This window comes from Odocoileus virginianus, chromosome 18 (assembly GCF_023699985.2).
Source record: "Odocoileus virginianus isolate 20LAN1187 ecotype Illinois chromosome 18, Ovbor_1.2, whole genome shotgun sequence".
Classification (NCBI taxonomy): Eukaryota; Metazoa; Chordata; class Mammalia; order Artiodactyla; family Cervidae; genus Odocoileus; species Odocoileus virginianus.
The window spans coordinates 1,491,845-1,509,352 of NC_069691.1; the positions used below are offsets into that span (position 1 = coordinate 1,491,845).

The 17,508-nt window shown below is 42.4% G+C and overlaps 2 protein-coding genes across 6 annotated transcripts in view; one reads left to right on the forward strand and one right to left on the reverse strand.

Moving 5' to 3' along the window:
* EXOSC3 (exosome component 3) overlaps positions 1-1,349 on the forward strand; it is a 5,227-nt gene extending 3,878 nt beyond the window's left edge. The window contains exon 4 of one of the 2 annotated variants that reach the window (XM_070480242.1): positions 448-1,349. In XM_070480242.1, coding sequence (XP_070336343.1) covers positions 448-649 — 202 coding nt within the window. In that variant the 3' untranslated portion in view covers positions 650-1,349. Of the gene's footprint in view, positions 1-271 lie in introns of both variants that reach the window. The other variant, XM_070480243.1, reaches the window with a different exon arrangement.
* A 1,165-nt stretch (positions 1,350-2,514) lies between these two features.
* On the reverse strand, positions 2,515-15,529 carry TRMT10B (tRNA methyltransferase 10B). Of its 4 annotated transcripts, none has more exons than XM_070480235.1 (9): positions 15,445-15,529; positions 13,210-13,407; positions 12,640-12,748; positions 11,887-12,011; positions 9,673-9,825; positions 8,457-8,535; positions 7,771-7,838; positions 4,333-4,456; positions 2,515-3,483 (listed from the first exon to the last, which is right to left on the reverse strand). In XM_070480235.1, the coding sequence occupies exons 2-9, from the start codon at positions 13,393-13,395 to the stop codon at positions 3,377-3,379; spliced, it is 951 nt and encodes a 316-aa protein (XP_070336336.1). In that variant the 5' UTR covers positions 13,396-13,407; positions 15,445-15,529; the 3' UTR covers positions 2,515-3,376. The 4 variants fall into 4 exon arrangements, with proteins under 4 accessions (XP_070336336.1, XP_070336337.1, XP_070336335.1 ...); XM_070480236.1 differs by lacking the exon at positions 15,445-15,529 and adding an exon at positions 13,569-15,438 and having other exon boundaries at positions 2,515-3,454; XM_070480234.1 differs by lacking the exon at positions 15,445-15,529 and adding an exon at positions 13,569-15,437.
* Positions 15,530-17,508: the final 1,979 nt, after the last annotated feature.

Sequence of the window (17,508 nt, forward strand, 5' to 3'; positions counted from 1 at the left end):
GCAGCATTTTGTGGTTTGAAAGAGTCAACACTCTTCTCCAAGTATTGAATTTAATACCAAAGAATGATTTACATGGTCAGGAAAACAGGTTAAAGTGTTCTTTTAGCACCAGAAACAATAAAAAAGCTACAGTTCTAAAGTCTAGCATTAAGGTGCTCCGACAATGTGAAGGAAGAACTTATCTATTTTTTATATATATAAAGTTGGTGGCATAGGGTTTGGTTTCCTTGTAGAGGATAGCCCACCATTGTGACCTCTGGTGTACTTGTAGGTTATAAAGCTTCTTGGAAGGAAAAGGGGAGCAAATGTTTTCATGTGCCTTGTTGCGATGATGTTGACAGAACTCTGAGTGACTGTGGAGAACTGCCCAGAAGAGGAGTCCCCTGAAGTCAAGTCAGGGCACACTGCCACTCCATAAAGTTTTGCTTTGTTTCCCTTCTTCACCAGGCTGTTGGCTCCAGACTGCGAAATCCTACAAGAAGTGGGAAAACTCTACCCCATGGAGATAGTATTTGGAATGAATGGAAGAATATGGGTTAAGGCAAAAACCATTCAGCAGACTCTGATTTTGGCAAACATTTTAGAAGCTTGTGAACACATGACAACAGATCAAAGAAAACAAATCTTCTCCAGATTGGCAGAGAGCTGAAGACCTATGTGGCCTTTTTTATGGGTCAGCAGAACCAAGAGACAGGTTTTCCTGGGAAAGATGTTTCTCAGGTGAATTCCCCAGTAAATCTTCAGGAAACTAGATGTGAATGTACATGTTGTCTATTACAGTCGTAAATAAAATATTTTTATAAAAAAGTTACTGGTTGCCACCTAGATTCTTATGGGTGAGAAAAATCATGAAGCCATGATGTAGGTTTTTGATTTTGACAATAACATTTACTAAAGTTACTGTTACGGTTTAATTGATGTTAACTCCCTTACTTTGCGAGAGTGTAGCTTCTGTAAGTGGGAATGAGCATTAAGATAAAATTATTTTCTGATAGTAAAATATGTTCACCAAAGAAAATGCAGAATACATAAAAAAATATAAAGCAAACAAAAACCACCTGTAATCCCATAGTTAGTGGGTATGTAGCAGCTAACAATTATTGGTTCCAAGTGTTTTGCATGGATTGATTCACTTATTCTTAGTAACTCCACAGACATTTAACTTTCTAGTTGAAGAAACTGAGGCATGGATTAACTTGGCCTATATTCTCAACTACTATATGTGAATGTATGTTTTTCAAATTGGAACTACAGGATTATACTTTTATCACTTTATTATATACCTTGTCCACTTCAAGCAACATGTAATATATTTTGTGCTTGCTATTAAAAATTCAACAATTGTATAATATTTCATTTTCATGTTCTAGGATATTTAGATAGGTGTAGTTTTTTGTTGTTCTATAGATAACACTATGATGAAGGTCTCTGATTCCAAGTCAAGCCAGATCTTACTTTGTTAAAATCATTTCTGGGAAGCCAAACAAAAAACTACCTGTTGGTTTTGAAAAAAACAGTAGAGGTTTGTGATGGAGTTGGAGAGGAAATTTGTATTTAAAGCAAAGCCTTTAGAGGTGAAAATGAAGCCTGACAGATGATCCAGGTCAGTGGTTCTTAAGAGACCTCCCTGAGAATATATCCATATATGGTAAGAGTTACAGACCCCTGAAGCCTATCCATTGGCCTTCTGTATGACAGAGATTATAGAACACATTCAGTAGGTTGACAAAGACCAAGGAGCATTATGTATTCCTAAAGATGTTTCCTGAAGACCCAACCATTTGTAAGTAGTAAAAAGACACTGATAAAATGTATCAAGTGGTCACAGCTCTTGAGGAACTGTGGAGAGGGGACAGAGCAGAAAAGTAACCTTTTGGTTCTGAGATACAGAATACATTTTCTGAACTTGCTAGCAGCTAAATTATCAAGTTTACTAACCCAAACTGGCTAGAGTAACTGAAGCAACTCTACCTGACTAGGACATGGAAAAAAGGGATCACTGAGATTTAGGTCACCCAACATACTTGTGTCAGATACAATGTATTTTCTCTCTTCAAGTTAGACATCAATACTGTGTGTTTTTCAATTTGACCTGTTAATCACAAGTATATATGAAGAATCTAGTTGGTACAAAGCTCATAAGGATACAAAGATACTGCCACAAATTGTTACAAGGCTACCATTAGGAAGAGAGAAATACTCATTGCCCATACTCAGAATAGGGGAGACAGTAGGAGCCACAGATGGAGCAAATGCTATGGGGGCTTAAAGCAGGGCTGTTAGGACAGGCTGACCCTGCAAAGTCTGTAGAGCCCATCACTGAGCTGGGGAAAAGCAGCATGTTTGAGATGGCTGGACAAAGTCATGCAGCTTTTGATGCCTGTGCAGTGAAAATTTAACTCTTGATAGAACAATATTTATTTAAGCTACTCTTATGAGTAGGTACTTCACAAATAGATGTACAGAAGATGAATAAAAAATAAAAAGATGAATAAACACATCCAAAGCCATGTAGTCTTAGGGCTAATTCATTGTAATGTAAACTTTCTAGTTAGTCCACATGTATCTGGGCACTTCCTTTGAGACAGGCACTATGGGAGATACAAAAGAGCACAAAATGTGGTCCTTCATCCCAGTGAAGAGCCAAGATGCCAAGTAGAGGCAACTGAGTACCACCACCGTGCTCTGCTCTCTCTTCATCCCAGTGAAGAGCCAAGATGCCAAGTAGAGGCAACTGAGTACCACCAGCGTTCTCTGCTCTTTCTTCATCCCAGTGAAGAGCCAAGATGCCAAGCAGAGGCAGCTGAGTACCACCAGCGTTCTCTGCTCTTTCTTCATCCCAGTGAAGAGCCAAGATGCCAAGTAGAGGCAGCTGAGTACCACCACCGTGCTCTGCTCTGCTCTTCATCCCAGTGAAGAGCCGAGATGCCAAGTAGAGGCAACTGAGTACCACCACCGTGCTCTGCTCTCTCTTCATCCCAGTGAAGAGCCAAGATGCCAAGTAGAGGCAGCTGAGTACCACCACCGTGCTCTGCTCTGCTCTTCATCCCAGTGAAGAGCCGAGATGCCAAGTAGAGGCAACTGAGTACCACCACCGTGCTCTGCTCTCTCTTCATCCCAGTGAAGAGCCAAGATGCCAAGTAGAGGCAGCTGAGTACCACCAGCGTTCTCTGCTCTTTCTTCATCCCAGTGAAGAGCCAAGATGCCAAGTAGAGGCAGCTGAGTACCACCACCGTGCTCTGCTCTGCTCTTCATCCCAGTGAAGAGCCAAGATGCCAAGTAGAGGCAACTGAGTACCACCACCGTGCTCTGCTCTGCTCTTTGGTCAAGACAACTCCAGCGACTTCACCTCCTGCAACTGCCTCCTCAGGCTCCATCATTCCACTGAGTTCTGAAGAACATAGCCTTTTCTGGAACAAACTCCTTTCTTTAACGCTTCAGGCCAGTTTTGAGTCTCAAAGTAAGTAGACAGGATATCAAACACTGTTAGAAGGGTAAAGGGAAAACAAACGGACCACACAGAGAAAAGAGAATTAGTATATGACTAACAAGGAAAAACAGAGAAAGCAATGGCACCCACTCCAGTACTGTTGCCTGGAAAATCCCATGGACGGAGGAGCCTGGTAGGCTGCAGTCCATGGGGTCGCTAAGAGTCGGACACGACTGAGCGACTTCACTTTCATGCACTGGAGAAGGAAATGGCAACCTGCTCCAGTGTTCTTGCCTGGAGAATCCCAGGGATGGGGGAGCCTGGTGGGCTGCCGTCTATGGGGTCACACAGAGTCGGACACGACTGAAGTGACTTAGCAGCAGCAACAAGGAATAACGTGTTCTGGAATATTTCAATCAACAAGTCTACTCCACCACATATGGTACCAGGTCCTGGGGAGACGGGCAAAGACAAAGGCCCTGCTTGCCTACAAGGATCTCGGCCTGCACTGAGAGATACAGGCCTGTGAATGGACAACGCCGCAGCAGAGAGGAACACAGTGCAACGGGAACACAACAGAGGGGCCCGACAGGCCCGGAAGGGGAAGGGAGCCACCAAGACGCCCATGAATGGGGTCATGAAGGACAAACAGGGATTCACTGTTCAGTGACAGGCTGAAGGCATGGCATACTAGGACAAAGGAACAACTTCCACCGTCTTTAACACAGCTGTGAATAAGGAAGAAAATGCAAAACCCAGGATACGTGTCACAAAGCGCATACAATAAAGTCCAAGCACATCAGTCACGGGAGGCTGCTTCAAGGGCCATTTGTACTTAAACACAATGCACAGAAACAGGAGCACGACTAACATGTGCTAAGCGCGGGCCATGTGAGAAGTACCTTGATTGATGGTCAGTATCTCTGAATGATAGTTTTTCCCACTCTGGCATTTGACCATATATTCCTGGATTGGTAAGCGGGCAGTCTTAACAGAGTGTTCTTGGGCCTTCTGAAGTGTCACCTTCTGTAAATCACACACATTTTTCTTATAAAAATAATACATGAAGTTATTCTCAATGTAATATGCAGCAGAGCAAATTGTCAGAATCCTCATTTACCATTTACATCTGTAATCATAATTTTTTTTTCTATTTCTTTTTTTTTTTTTTTCCATTTATTTTTATTTGTTGGAGGCTAATTACTTTACAACATTGCAGTGGTTTTTGTCATACATTGAAATGAATTAGCCATGGATTTACATGTATTCCCCATCCCGGTCCCCCCTCCCCATCTGTAATCATAATTAAATGATAAGTGTATTTAAAAAATAGGAAGAAACTGCAGATAATGAAGAGTATTTATTTCTGGCAAGTAAGAAATGGCTTATGCAGCAATAACTCACTTATTTGGAAGCCACTTATCTGCTAGCTTCTACTTGCTGCTACATATCAATACAACCAAGAAGGAAGGAAGTAAAAAGAGGCATATCTGCAGCCACAACCTGCATCCAAAAATCCAAGCAGTCTAATCAACCAGAGAACATTGCTAGCCCGAACTCAGTAAGCTCCAATTCTGGATATCTGGAGTTCTCAGCCATCGCCAACTGGTAGCAGCAAATCAGAAATAAGGAGACGGGATTCGAGTTAAGTACACCACTAGTAACAAGACAGCATTAAGGTATAAGAACATACAGCCCAATGAAAAGGCAAGGTTCTGAAAACTACAAAAAGGAGACAAAACTCAAAAAATTCAACAATCCAAGGTCATTTACCTTCAGAGTACTGAGGCCATTTAGCAGCAGAGTACAGTTATTAATGTCCCTTAAGGGATGTCCCTGAGTCATGGACTGAAGTTTAAATTATACTACCTTTTAAGAAGATCTGGGAAAGTCATCTACGCATTTGGAATCTCAGGATTAAAGTTTTATATTACTGAGAAAATTAGCATACTCAGGTTAGAAAGGGACCTTGACAGTCAACTATTCCACTTCAACCACCCACTCAATGTTTGTCTGTCCTCTATGACCTCATTGCCTGGTGGCCTCTGGCTTTAAATGGACAACCCTTGGGAGAGGGAGTTCATGCATCCTGGGGTAACCCATTCCAATTCTGATAGTAGCAGTTAGTAGGGAATCTTGATATTGAGGCACATTTTCTATTTCCTCTGAGACTTGTGGTCATTTGTTCTAGTTCTTTTCCTCCAGAGCCATACCAGGCAAGTAAAATGGCCCTTCCACAGGATGACCATTCAGATACTTAAAGGCAGGGATCATGCCCTGTGAATCCTCTCATCTCCAGGCTGACAGTCTCAGTTCTGTCAATTTTTCCCTGACCATGATTTAGTTTTGAGTCCCTTCATTATTCAGGTCAACCTCTTCTGAATTTGTTCTAGTTTTCAACGTCTTTTCATTTACCATCCCATATTGACTGACCACTGTGAATGTGGTCTAAAGAACTGAAACAGCATAGAGCAGGCCTAGCACCTTCCTTCTTCTGACACTGGACTACTAGCATCTCAGAGTCACATGAAACATGATTCTAAGAAAGACCTTCCAAAAATGTTTTAAGTGATGCAATTCAGATGGAATAAAGGTACAGCTACTCAAAGGACTTCTTTGAAAGTTAACAACCTCTTGCATATATGAGCTATGGTTATTAAAGTCTACTCCATTATTTTATAATCACTTTGAACTAGAGTACATAGTAGGAGACTTGGATGCTGCCCTGAAGGAGTTTACAGTCTAGTTTCTGTTCTCTGCACATTTAAAGATAAAATGATTCCCCTTGAATAGATGTTGTTCTTAGCATATTTCTGTGAAGAAGGAAATGGCAACCCACTCCAGTATTCCTGCCTAGAGAATCCTGTGGACAGAGGAGCCTGGTGGGCTGCTGTCCATAGGGTCGCAGAGTCGGACATGACTTAAGTGACTTAGCATGCATGCATGCATTGGAGAAGGAAACGGCAACCCACTGCAGTATTCTTGCCTGGGGAATCCCAGGGACAGAGGAGCCTGGTGGGCTGCCGTCTATGGGGTCACAGAGTCAGACACAACTGAAGTGACTTAGCAGCAGCAGCAGTGAAGAAGCCAAACTCTTAAGTAGCAACCAAAAAGTTCTATACCTTTGACAAATCTTTGTGCCAGCTATTTTTCAGGTTAAATGTTGGTGGAAAATAAAGAGGACAGTGTGTTACATTTGTGCATCTGTATATTACACACTGCTCACTGGCCCTCTAGAACTGTCTGCTTCAAAAAAGGGGCTGTCACTCTGCTGTGGGAGACTGCATTTGGCTGTTATGTCTTTTTAATCTAAAATAGCCCCCGTAGCCGTATCAGTTTTCACTACACTGACGTCTTTCAAAGTCTGGTCCAGCTGTCTTACAGAATGTCTCACATCCTAGATCTGTTGATGATTAAATTCAGTTTAAACAGTTTCTAGTAAGAATACATCACAGGTGAGATTCCATCATAAGGAGGTACATGTCACCACTGGTGATTCTGTTTGATCATTTGTTAGGATGGTGAACTCCAGATCACTTCATTGTAAGGGTACACTTTTGCCTTTCTAATCTGTGGGCTGGTACTTTGAGACCACATGAATAGTTAGTTCCCTCACAACCTTTCTTTCAGTCAATTCCCTGAATCAGTGATTACAATGGGAGTGACAAAGTGATGATTTTTCAATTCTGTTATTCGTTTCTCATTTATTAGCTGACTTTTTCTTTTTTTTTTTATTAGCTGACTTCTTTACAGCCCTCCCCTACCCCTACCTCCTGCCCCTATTTTAAGACTATCATTATGGAGTCATGGAACACTTGACTTTTTTTAGAATAAATGCAATACAGTTAAATATCCTTTGTGTTAAATATGTGTATGTATCTCACATACATATGAAAAAATACTCATATATGAAAAAATATATTCATTTAATATGCCCCAAAACCCATAAACACATACTTGTGTGGTCACAGAATATATCAAGAGATACACAAGAAAACCATGGCTACCTCACACGCAGACACTGGGTGACAGAGATGAGAGATAGACTTATTTTTCACTGTGATCCTTTTTATACATTTTAAGCATTATATCATCATTTACATCTACAGAATATGCTAATTATTAAGCATAAAAAGTTATCTCAACAAATACTTGTATAATAGAAGTGTGTTTCAAAACTCCAATTATTCTCATAAAATTCAAATTCAACAAAAGAAACCTGGACTCCAACTCCTTCTGGATCTTTATGCTTTTTGGGTGAGATTACGACAGGGCAGGTACCTCTAAAAGAAAGCTTCACTTTTCAAAATGCAGTTATCAGGCCTAAAATGTACACTTACCTTCTGAATGCTTTCATCCACAAGTCCACCAAGGATGTAAACTTTGTCTACATCAACATTTGCAAGAGCTAATGAAAAAATAAAGGCCATTAAGATCAATCTGTTTTATAATTTCTAAATCCAAAGACTATAAAAGGAAAGAATTATTAATGCTAAAAAGTAGAAATTTAATGAAATAGGAAATGAAAAGATAGTAGATTTGCTAATTCCCTGGAAAGTTCAATTAAACAGATTAAACCACTGGCATATCTAATCAGATAGGCAGACTCAAATCACCATTAGGATTCAGAAAGGAGGCAAAATTTCAGAGAAATACAAAATAATTAGAAGACAACTACTGAGATCAAGTTAATAAAAATCATGTGAAATAGATAATTTTCGGGGAAAAAATATTTATCTAACATTGATCCAAAAAGAGTCAATGCAAGGAGGTGACCAGGAAAACTCAGGAGGATTACCAAGTAGCTCACAAGGCCCAGCTGAGGATGGAGACACTAAATCTGTGCAGCCATGCACATGTGGCATGACAAATACGATGCATCCAGAGAGGTCTCTATCCGTAAGAGGTGTGCAATTAATGTTCATTCCTTTTTTACCCTGGATACACCACGGCTGGCTTTAACAAATTCTGACACCAGGAATAACGAAATAAAGGGCTAGAAGCAATGAATGCATAAAGAACATACCATGTTCTGAGTCAGGAGTCAGGTACACAAGGGTTTCCAGGGGAAATAAACTAAAGCAGTCTTCTTCTGTTATGTCTAGCTGAAAAATGTAAACAATCCAATGTAGTGTTACTAGGTTAAGACACACCCACACTGCAGCACCCAGTTCCTTATGGGGCATGCAGTGGTTTCTATCAGGCCTGGCTCCAGGTGCATCAAGGGGATCCATGTCTCACAGCCTATTCTCAGAAAGGACTCAGGTGGGGCGCAGAAGTAGAAGGGCGCAGACAGTCAACCTTACAAAATGAGACAGAGCGGTAACGAGGCCCTGCCAGACACATAGGGGCAGGCCTGGGCCTGCAGACAGAGTGACAGCACCAGGAACAGCCTTGCCGTGAAGGGGATGCTGGAGCTGGGTTTCTGAAAAGCAGGGAGACCAACACACACAGAAGGAAAAGGCATTCAAACCGGAGGGAATTACCTAAGAAAAGCATGAAGACAGGGCAGCAAGAGGACTGCACTACATGGGCCCTCGAGTGGATCTGTTTGGCTCATATGCAGGAATCACAAAACACGTACAGAGAAATAAGGCTGGGAATGGCTGCATTACAGGAGGGACATTAAGGTAACAGCACCACGGGCAGCAACGCAAACGGCACTTTTCACACTTGGGGCCTCTGAGGACCTTCCTGGGAAAGGTCACACTGAGTCTCAGCTACACGATGCGAACACAAGGGCACTTTCAGGGTCACTTCTTAGGCACTCATCTGGATTCCTGCCTGCATATCAATCTCTACATTTAAGAGATCCTAAGGAAAGTACTGAAAGTAACACTTAATACTCCCTAAAACTCACCTTAAATCCATATTACTTCCATAAGGATTCTCTCTTCCCCCCAAAACTCATGTTTCCAAATTCTGCACTTTTAGAACACGGAGTCATAGCATTTCCCTAAAACATTCCTGTAATGCACAGTCTAGTGTAAAATACACTAGACACAAAATACAGCCCGAGATACTGGTAATACTGTCTTCCAATGCAGTGGGAAGGATGAAAATTTTTAAATGTAAGAACTGATTAGAGGTTCTAAATTTTTTAAGACTGTAATAGTGAAAATATATAAATTATATAAAATTTTTTTTACATCAAAATATGACAAAGTTAAAAGAACTTACTATTATCCCCTCCAACCTACTTTTCAAATGACAATTCAAATAATATGCAAAATAAGGCTTACCAGATAACTGGAAAATCCATCATTCATCCTCAAACACTCTTCATACAGAGGGCTGTCTGTGGTGAAGCCAGTGAGGCAGATCCAAAATGGCCTTTCAGCTTTTTTATTGGAGCCGTACAACCTTCGGATCTGTCCAGCCAGTCTACTTAACTCCTTCAAAGAAGCCAGGATACCTTAAGGTAGTGACATGCCCACTCCAACAAATGGTTACTGAGTAAGTTCACTGAACACGACTCTGGGAAAGCCCATGAAACACAATGGCCCCTTTGACCCCACAAGTGCGCACATGTATGTATGCACCTGTGTTACATGCCGTGGCTTCACACCTTATAGGTGAAAGTTCAGGTAATGATACCAGCCCAGAAATAACCAGTCAGTGAAAACGCGAAGACCTCTCCCTCCTTCTGGACTGGCTAAAACACACATGTACACACGTATCTATATTTCTTTTAACTTTTTAAAAAACGACTGAAGCATAGCTGACGTCCAATGCTGCATTAAGTCTCAGGTGCACAGCAAAGTGAATCATCTGTGCATAAACCCACTCATTTTCAGACTATCTGCCCACACAGGCCATCACAAGGCGCTGAGCAGAGCTCCCTGTGCCATGCAGCAGGTCCTTATCACGTGTCTATTTTATACACAGTAGTGTGGATATGTCAGTTCCTATCTCCCAATTTATCCTTGCCCCTCCCTTCACCCCGTGGTAACCATAAGTTTCTTTTCTACATTTGTAACTCTGTTTCTCTGTTAGCTTTTATCAAAAAGCTTACCATGTGATGTTTACTATTTATTAAAAAGAGGTTAGATTACTGTATAGGCATTTTTATACTCCATCAGGTAAACTCGGCACATTCTCCCTAACTCCAGGAAATGTCATAGGTTTGGAATTTTTAACTTTCCATCCCGATTCAGAGACATAACCCTTTAAGAAAGGTCATTTCACAATCTGGTCTGACTTGGTTCAGTACAGGAAAAAAACAAAAACACACAAAAAATACCTTAGGCTTTGATTTAATCTGATATCTCAATGAAAACAAACAGTAGAAAATTCTTGGTTGACCTTTTTCAGTGGGCTACAGTTAGAGGTTTCCTGGAAGAATCTCAGATCCTAATTTCTCTAAAAAACATGCAGACACTAGCACGTACAACAGGGACGATGGGAAACAAAGACGTGTTTTATGGTATAAGGCCTCAAATCAAGGTCCAATACTGTGTGCCACCTTGTTACCTGGTGAAAATGAGAGGGCTCTGAAGGGCCTAGCTGCAAGTTCTCCAAATTCTGCTCCCACTGATAAGGTGCACAAGCCAAACAACTCTTTTTTATGATAGGGATTCCTCTGATAAAGGGTTCCTCCTTATCCCTGAATGCATGCGTGTGTGCTAAGTCGCTTCTGTCATTTCTGACTAGTTGCGACCCCATGGACTGTGTCCCCAGGCTCCTCTGTCCATGGGATTCTCCAGGCAAGAATACTGTAGTGGGTCGCCATGCCCTCCTCCAGGGCATTTTAATGGGTTTCAATGCTCCTGCCAGCCCACGGCATTATTCCAACAAACCAATCAATCTTCCTGCAGAAACCTATAAAGTCTGCCCTCTATGGCCCCTGGCTGTTTATTCTATTCCCGAACGCAATCCCATGTGGTGTGCAGTGTCATGAATGGTGTGCACATCATGTGTGCACACACACATGAATGGTGTGCAGTGTCAAGCTCCTTTCCAGATAAGTACATATGATCAATAAACTGTTATCAATCTTATCTGTCTGGTGTGGAGTGTTGTGTGTTCAGCCACCCCCAGAATCCTTGGGGGAAAAGCCATCCTTCACCAACAGGGCTTACAAAACACCTACAGAGTAGAAAGACCTCCCACTAGGTCATCTCCCTGCAACATGCAACCAGGCACACGTTCCTCTCCCTAGCAGAAAGCCAAAGATTTCTCTGGAGAATTACACCCGAAAGGCTCCTTCTAGACTTGGGACACCATGAACACAGAATATAAGGTAAAAAATTCTAAACTAAACCAGAGGATGTCTATTCCCTTCCTATTTACAATAGCCCTCTTGGAACTTAGCAGCCATGTGTAGAAACCTAAGCACATTTGCTGGACTACTAGAGAATCCTAGACGCTGGAGCTGGTCACGCTCTGTGTAAGAGCTGCTCCCGCCCGAACCTCTCTCACGTGAGAAGACACTCAGAGTTCAGTGCATGCTTTACCTTCTTAGACATGTGGTTGGTCATACTCAAATCGATACAGAGTCTTGGGCCTGAGTGCTTGGCTTCCAAAAGTCTTTCCTTGATTAGGGATCTCAGGAAACGTTTGCTGTGCTGGGGGTAGATGCCTAGGATAGAAATATCAGAGAGGAATCAAAGTGGAAAAGCAAAAAAATATTATTCAGTAAGCACTAGACCTCCCCAGCCAGGTGAATACTTTTTGCATAGGAAGAGAAACTGGAAGCTCACACAAGGTATTCATTCATTAGGCAGTATAGGTATAGCGGAACAGTGAAGCAGTGCTCTGAACACACTGCTGAATCTAAGTCAGAGTTCAGTTTGGTCATTTATTACCTATATGATATTGGGCATGTTATTTAACTGCTTTGAACCTCAGTCTCTTTGCCAAGAAAATGAGGATAATAAAAGTTCTTACCCCTTACGGTAAACCAGGTAAAATTTTTAGCAATGAACCTAGCACACAGCCCTGAATAAACATTAGCTGTTGTTAATATCATTCCTTCTACTTCTGAGCTTATAAACACATATATGCACTAGGCCGCTTATACCTGAAAGGTAGTCTCAAATTTTGCTTTCTTCGATACTCTGATTCCCGACAAAACAGAACAATAGGTCATATCTCCCAGACGTTTTTACTTAAAAACAATATTCCCACTCTTCCAGCAACAAGCAGATACCAGTTTGCTGAGATATAAATATACTAATAGTTGCACCAACAATCTAATTTACTGCTACCTGAATTTTCTACACGCTTGGCTTTTCTTCTCTCTTTTTCTTGTTTTCGTTTACTCTTCTTTGCCGCAACTATCTTTTCCCAGTGTCTCTGCTTTCTTCGGACATTTTTCTTATGTTATCCAGAAAACAAAATTGTTTGAGAACTTCATAAGCACCAGAAAGGAAAATGAATATTAGAAATAGTTACTTATGTATTTTTCAAATTTAGATATAGGGTTAGGAGAGAAAAGGGGTGTTAGTCTTAAAAACAAAAATGGACTAGATTGTGTTTAGAGAAAGCAGAACCCCAGAAAAGAGAAGTGGCATGCCCAAGGTCACAGTAAATTTATTACAAACAGGGTTGAGATTTCCTGACCTTTCTGAGATGTACAAAGATTCCTTTTGAACTTAATTTACTTTTTCTATGATCCAAATGAAATTAAACCTTAAACCAGGTAACAGGAAACTCATCCCTTGGAATACATCTAACTCATTCCCAACCTTCTCGTTACCAGGATCTATCCTTGAAATGGGGCCCCTGGGACATTCCATCATCTCAAAGACCGTGACCAGGCAACTCGCTCCACTCACCGAGCACCAAGCCGCACTGCCTGTGGGCAGGGCCTCTTGCTCCCAATGCTCACATCCCACATCAATCTGCAGAAGCCGGAAGCTCTCAGAGACGCCATCTTCACCCGGGCTGTCGAGGGCGAGTTCGTGCTCCTGCAGCTCCTGTGACTCTGTTTGCTCAGCACTCCCTTCCAATTTCCAGTCCATGCGCTTAGTCCTCTGTCCTCGTCACCCAGATTAGAAGAAGGAACTGTTATACTTGCAGAAGTATCTCCCCATATCCAAACGACAAACAGTGTTACTGAAGGAGTAGAGTGTGTAAAATACTAACACAGAGAAAAGCTTGTGTGTCTTCTAGAGAAATATGAAAGCACGGAAACCTTTAAGTAGGAAGGAAGCCAAATTCGCTCTTCAGAAGACAGGCACGGCCCCTGACACCTCCAAGCAATGATTATTCCCTGCTGCAGGGACATCAGTCCATTTACTGTGTTCTTTGGAATGCATCTATGAGTGGAGGGTGAGACAGAGATGGTAAAACCTACCTATCCCATTACGTTTCCATTTATTTTCAAAACCATCCTTTTAGCGAATATTTACTAAGCACCTACTCTATGCAAAGTCCTGTGCTAGAAACATCCTGGAAGGTTTAGAGCTGGCCAAAAATTATGGTAAACAGCAGTCCAAATCCAACCAACCAAGGATTCTAAGGTGCTGGTGATGTATCAGAATTCATTTTTCAAATCTACATATTCCCTCCTCTGACTTACATATTACTGCAGCAGAAAGTCATAGTCATAGAAGAAATGGTTAATATCCATCAGAAGAGCTGAGGTAGAAAAATATGAAGAATCAGTTATAGCACACTTAACTAGTGTAATAATTTCAAAGTGGTGTTCAAAATCCCTGAGGAAGGTATGTAAAGGAAGTACTCTAAGAACCATTGCTCACGGCTACTCCTCTGAGTCCAGTGTGCTATCAACATAGCAGGAAATGTGTGTCTTTGAAAAAGTAAATCTCTGTAATGATCCATTGAAGTTAAAATGGAGTAAGAGTTCAGGCAAACAAAAATGGAATTGGGTGGCCATTGAAGATCTGGTCTCAGACAAGTCTCTGCACCACTGAGAACTTGAACTTTTTTTGAACTGTACCAGACCCTCAAGGACACTATCAGTCATATTCAGAGTAATACCAGTCAGCTTCAATCTTACAGTCTCAAGATCTCCTTACATAACTATGCAACCATTTCACACCTTAACCAATCCTTACTAATAAGCACCCTTATTTCTTGCCAGCTCCAATTATAATTCATGATAAGTAACTCATGTAACTAACTGTAACCTTGCAGTTTTTACCTTTATAAAGTTCTCCCACTTTGTTGTCTGGTGGAACACACTTCAAGTGCTTCCTGAATTTATGTCTCCACGTTACACTCCTCAATTGGCTAGAATAAAACTCTCTTCTATTCCTATTATAGATTGCTAATTGATTTTCCTGAACACTTACAATAGCCTATACTGACTGTTAATGATCATCTATTGTTGTCTGCGCTATCTGGTCTACTTGCTGTTGCTGTTTCTTAAACATACCAAGGATACAGCACCTTAGGGTCTTTGCACTTGCTGTTCTTTCTACCTCAATCCTCTTCCCCTGGATAATTATATGACTACTACCTTCCTCACTACATTCCAATTTTCCCTATCCAACATGGCACACACCTTACTTATTTTTCGGTCTGAACGTCCCCACTCCTATCAACTGTTATGTTTGCATTTTCGCTATATTCTCTATGCCTGGAAACAGGCTTCGTACGTAACAGACGCTCAATAAAGACTTGCTGAATAAATCAATCCTCCACTCCACCCCCATCTCTGAGTTGACGGAGGCCTCAGAACTCTTCTAACCCATGTTCCACCTGATGAATATATCCCTGGGCGCTAAGTGATGGACCAGCCTCTGAACTCTTCTCTTAGCTTTTCATGCTACGTGTTAGCTACCAAAGCCGGCTCTCCTCCTCCGGCACCTTCAGCACTAGAATACCCTGGCCCCAAGCTCGAGAATACCCCGAAATAGGCCCCGTATGGCTCATAGGCTGCGAAAGCGACGGAAAGCAGGAAGGAACAGAATCAAGAGTTTGGGGCCACACAACTACAGGGCGAGAGCCTGCTTCCCAGGCTTCTGCCACACGGTCAAACGAGGCGGCAGCTCGAGGCCGGACCCTCATCCCCGACCCCTCACGCCAACAAACGCTCTGCGTACCTGAGCCAGTCTCCTCCCGCGGCGGAAGCGGCACTCACCAAGCCCCGCCTCCGACCCCACTTCCGGTTCCGGCCCCTCTCCGAGTAGCATTCTGGGAGTTGTCGTTTTCAGCTTGGCTGGTCGGTGTGCGGCGAAGGCTTGGGCTTAGGCTGCCAAGCGCACGGTGGTACTAGGGAGCTGCGTCCCGCTAGAAGGTTCCTGCGCCTCGCTGAGCCTCAATTTCCTTGCCTGTTCGCTGAGGATACAATCTCAACCGCTTGCCGACCGCACAGCGCTGCTGCAGACGACCAGGCGCTTTGATGGCTGTTATGATCTGAACACGGCGAAACTGGACTGAAACCAGACGTGAACCACCCCTCATCTGGCATCCTGGAGAGCTTGCCTTTCCTTGGGCTCCCTTGGCTTCCCCATAACCAGCAGAGCCCTCGGGGTGACACAGTTCCTCTCACCACAATCTGGCCATCCAGGATAACAGATATCCTGGCTTGGGCAGATCACAAATGAATCTAGCCACTGGCCACTCTCCCTCCTTCATCTCATCTCACAAATCCACGGGGAAACTAAAGTGACTTGTCCAAGCCTTGGCCTGATAAAAACTACCAGCCACTCTTTATTCCTGCAGTCTTAGATGTCTCATCCTTTTGAGAGACCCTACCCTGAATGAGCCTGAAATACCTCCCGTCCAAGAAACCACAGCCTTGTTGGATCTGCCCTTGGCCCTCCCGTTTTCTTTCCACAGCTTCTCCAGCACCTCCCGCTCCCAGTCCCTGCCTTAACCCATCCTTTATCTGCCAGTGGAACAACTTGTAAAATACTGAAACCAAATATGATTTCCTCCCCCAGAAGGCTTTTTTCTGAAACCCAGCTCTAAAGTCTCTTCTTTGCTCAGAAGTTGGCCTTGGCTTTGTACTCAACAGGACTTGAAAATTGGCTAAAATGGTCTTCAGTGGCTCCCGTCACACCTACCAGCCCATGCACCTTGCGCTCGGCTGTACTGAGTACCTTTCCTGTGAACTCATGACCACTTCCCCACCGAAAGGAGCACCTAGCTGGTGTCGCTGCCCACCCTGGTCTGCCCCCATCCATTTATCAGATGGTTATGTGTGTCCCTTACTCCCTCTCAGAGGTTTCCCTTTGTACTTGAAGGTCAAATCTGACCTTCCTAAGGCCTTGCACAGTCTGGTTCCTGGATGCACCTCCAACTTCATCTCTCACTCTTCTTCCAGCTTGCTGTGTTCCAGTCACGCCGTCTTCTTGAAATGATTAAAACACACCAAATGTTTCAATGATTTGAACAGTACTTTGCAAGTACGGTTCCCTTTTGTCTCGCTTTTTAAATGCCTAGCTCCTTCTTACCCTTTAAGTTTCAGCTTAAATCTTCCCTCCTCAGAGAGACCTTTACTGATCCCCGCTAGGGAAGATAGGCTCATCTCAGCCCCATCTTGACACTCTTCTTTTTCTTTATTTCACCTTCACCTATCAAAAATATTTTTTCTGTCTTCCCTGATAATACATCTATCATGTCAATAATTATATTCCCAGTGGCACTGCACAGTAAATATTCATCCACAGGATAACAAATGAGTGATTTTTCACCTTTCCTGAGAATAACTTACCTTCCTATCTACTAAACCAGGACCTGACACACAGTAGCTACTCAACAAATACTTCTTGACAACTAATATTGCCTCCTACAGGAAGCCTTCCCTGATCACCAGGATTCAAGACTTGATTGCACTGAAGTCCTGAGCTCCTTCCCCAAGCCTGTGAACACATAGATTGTGTTCACGTAAATTAGTTATGTAGCTCTTCATAGATGTCTGCTTGTTAAAGTATTCAAGTCCTGTTTAACATCATAACAATTTTTATTATTTCTGTGTTCCTACCTTTCATGGTCATGAAATCACTTAAAATCTGTTCTCAAGAGCCTTATTTAAATTTTATTCAAAGTATTCTGCGAAAAGAAACATGCCTCTAAGAAAATAAATCTCCTGGCACAAGTACTGATTAACTAGTTACTAGTTAATGAGTCCGAGAAGGCAATGGCAACACACTCCAGTACTC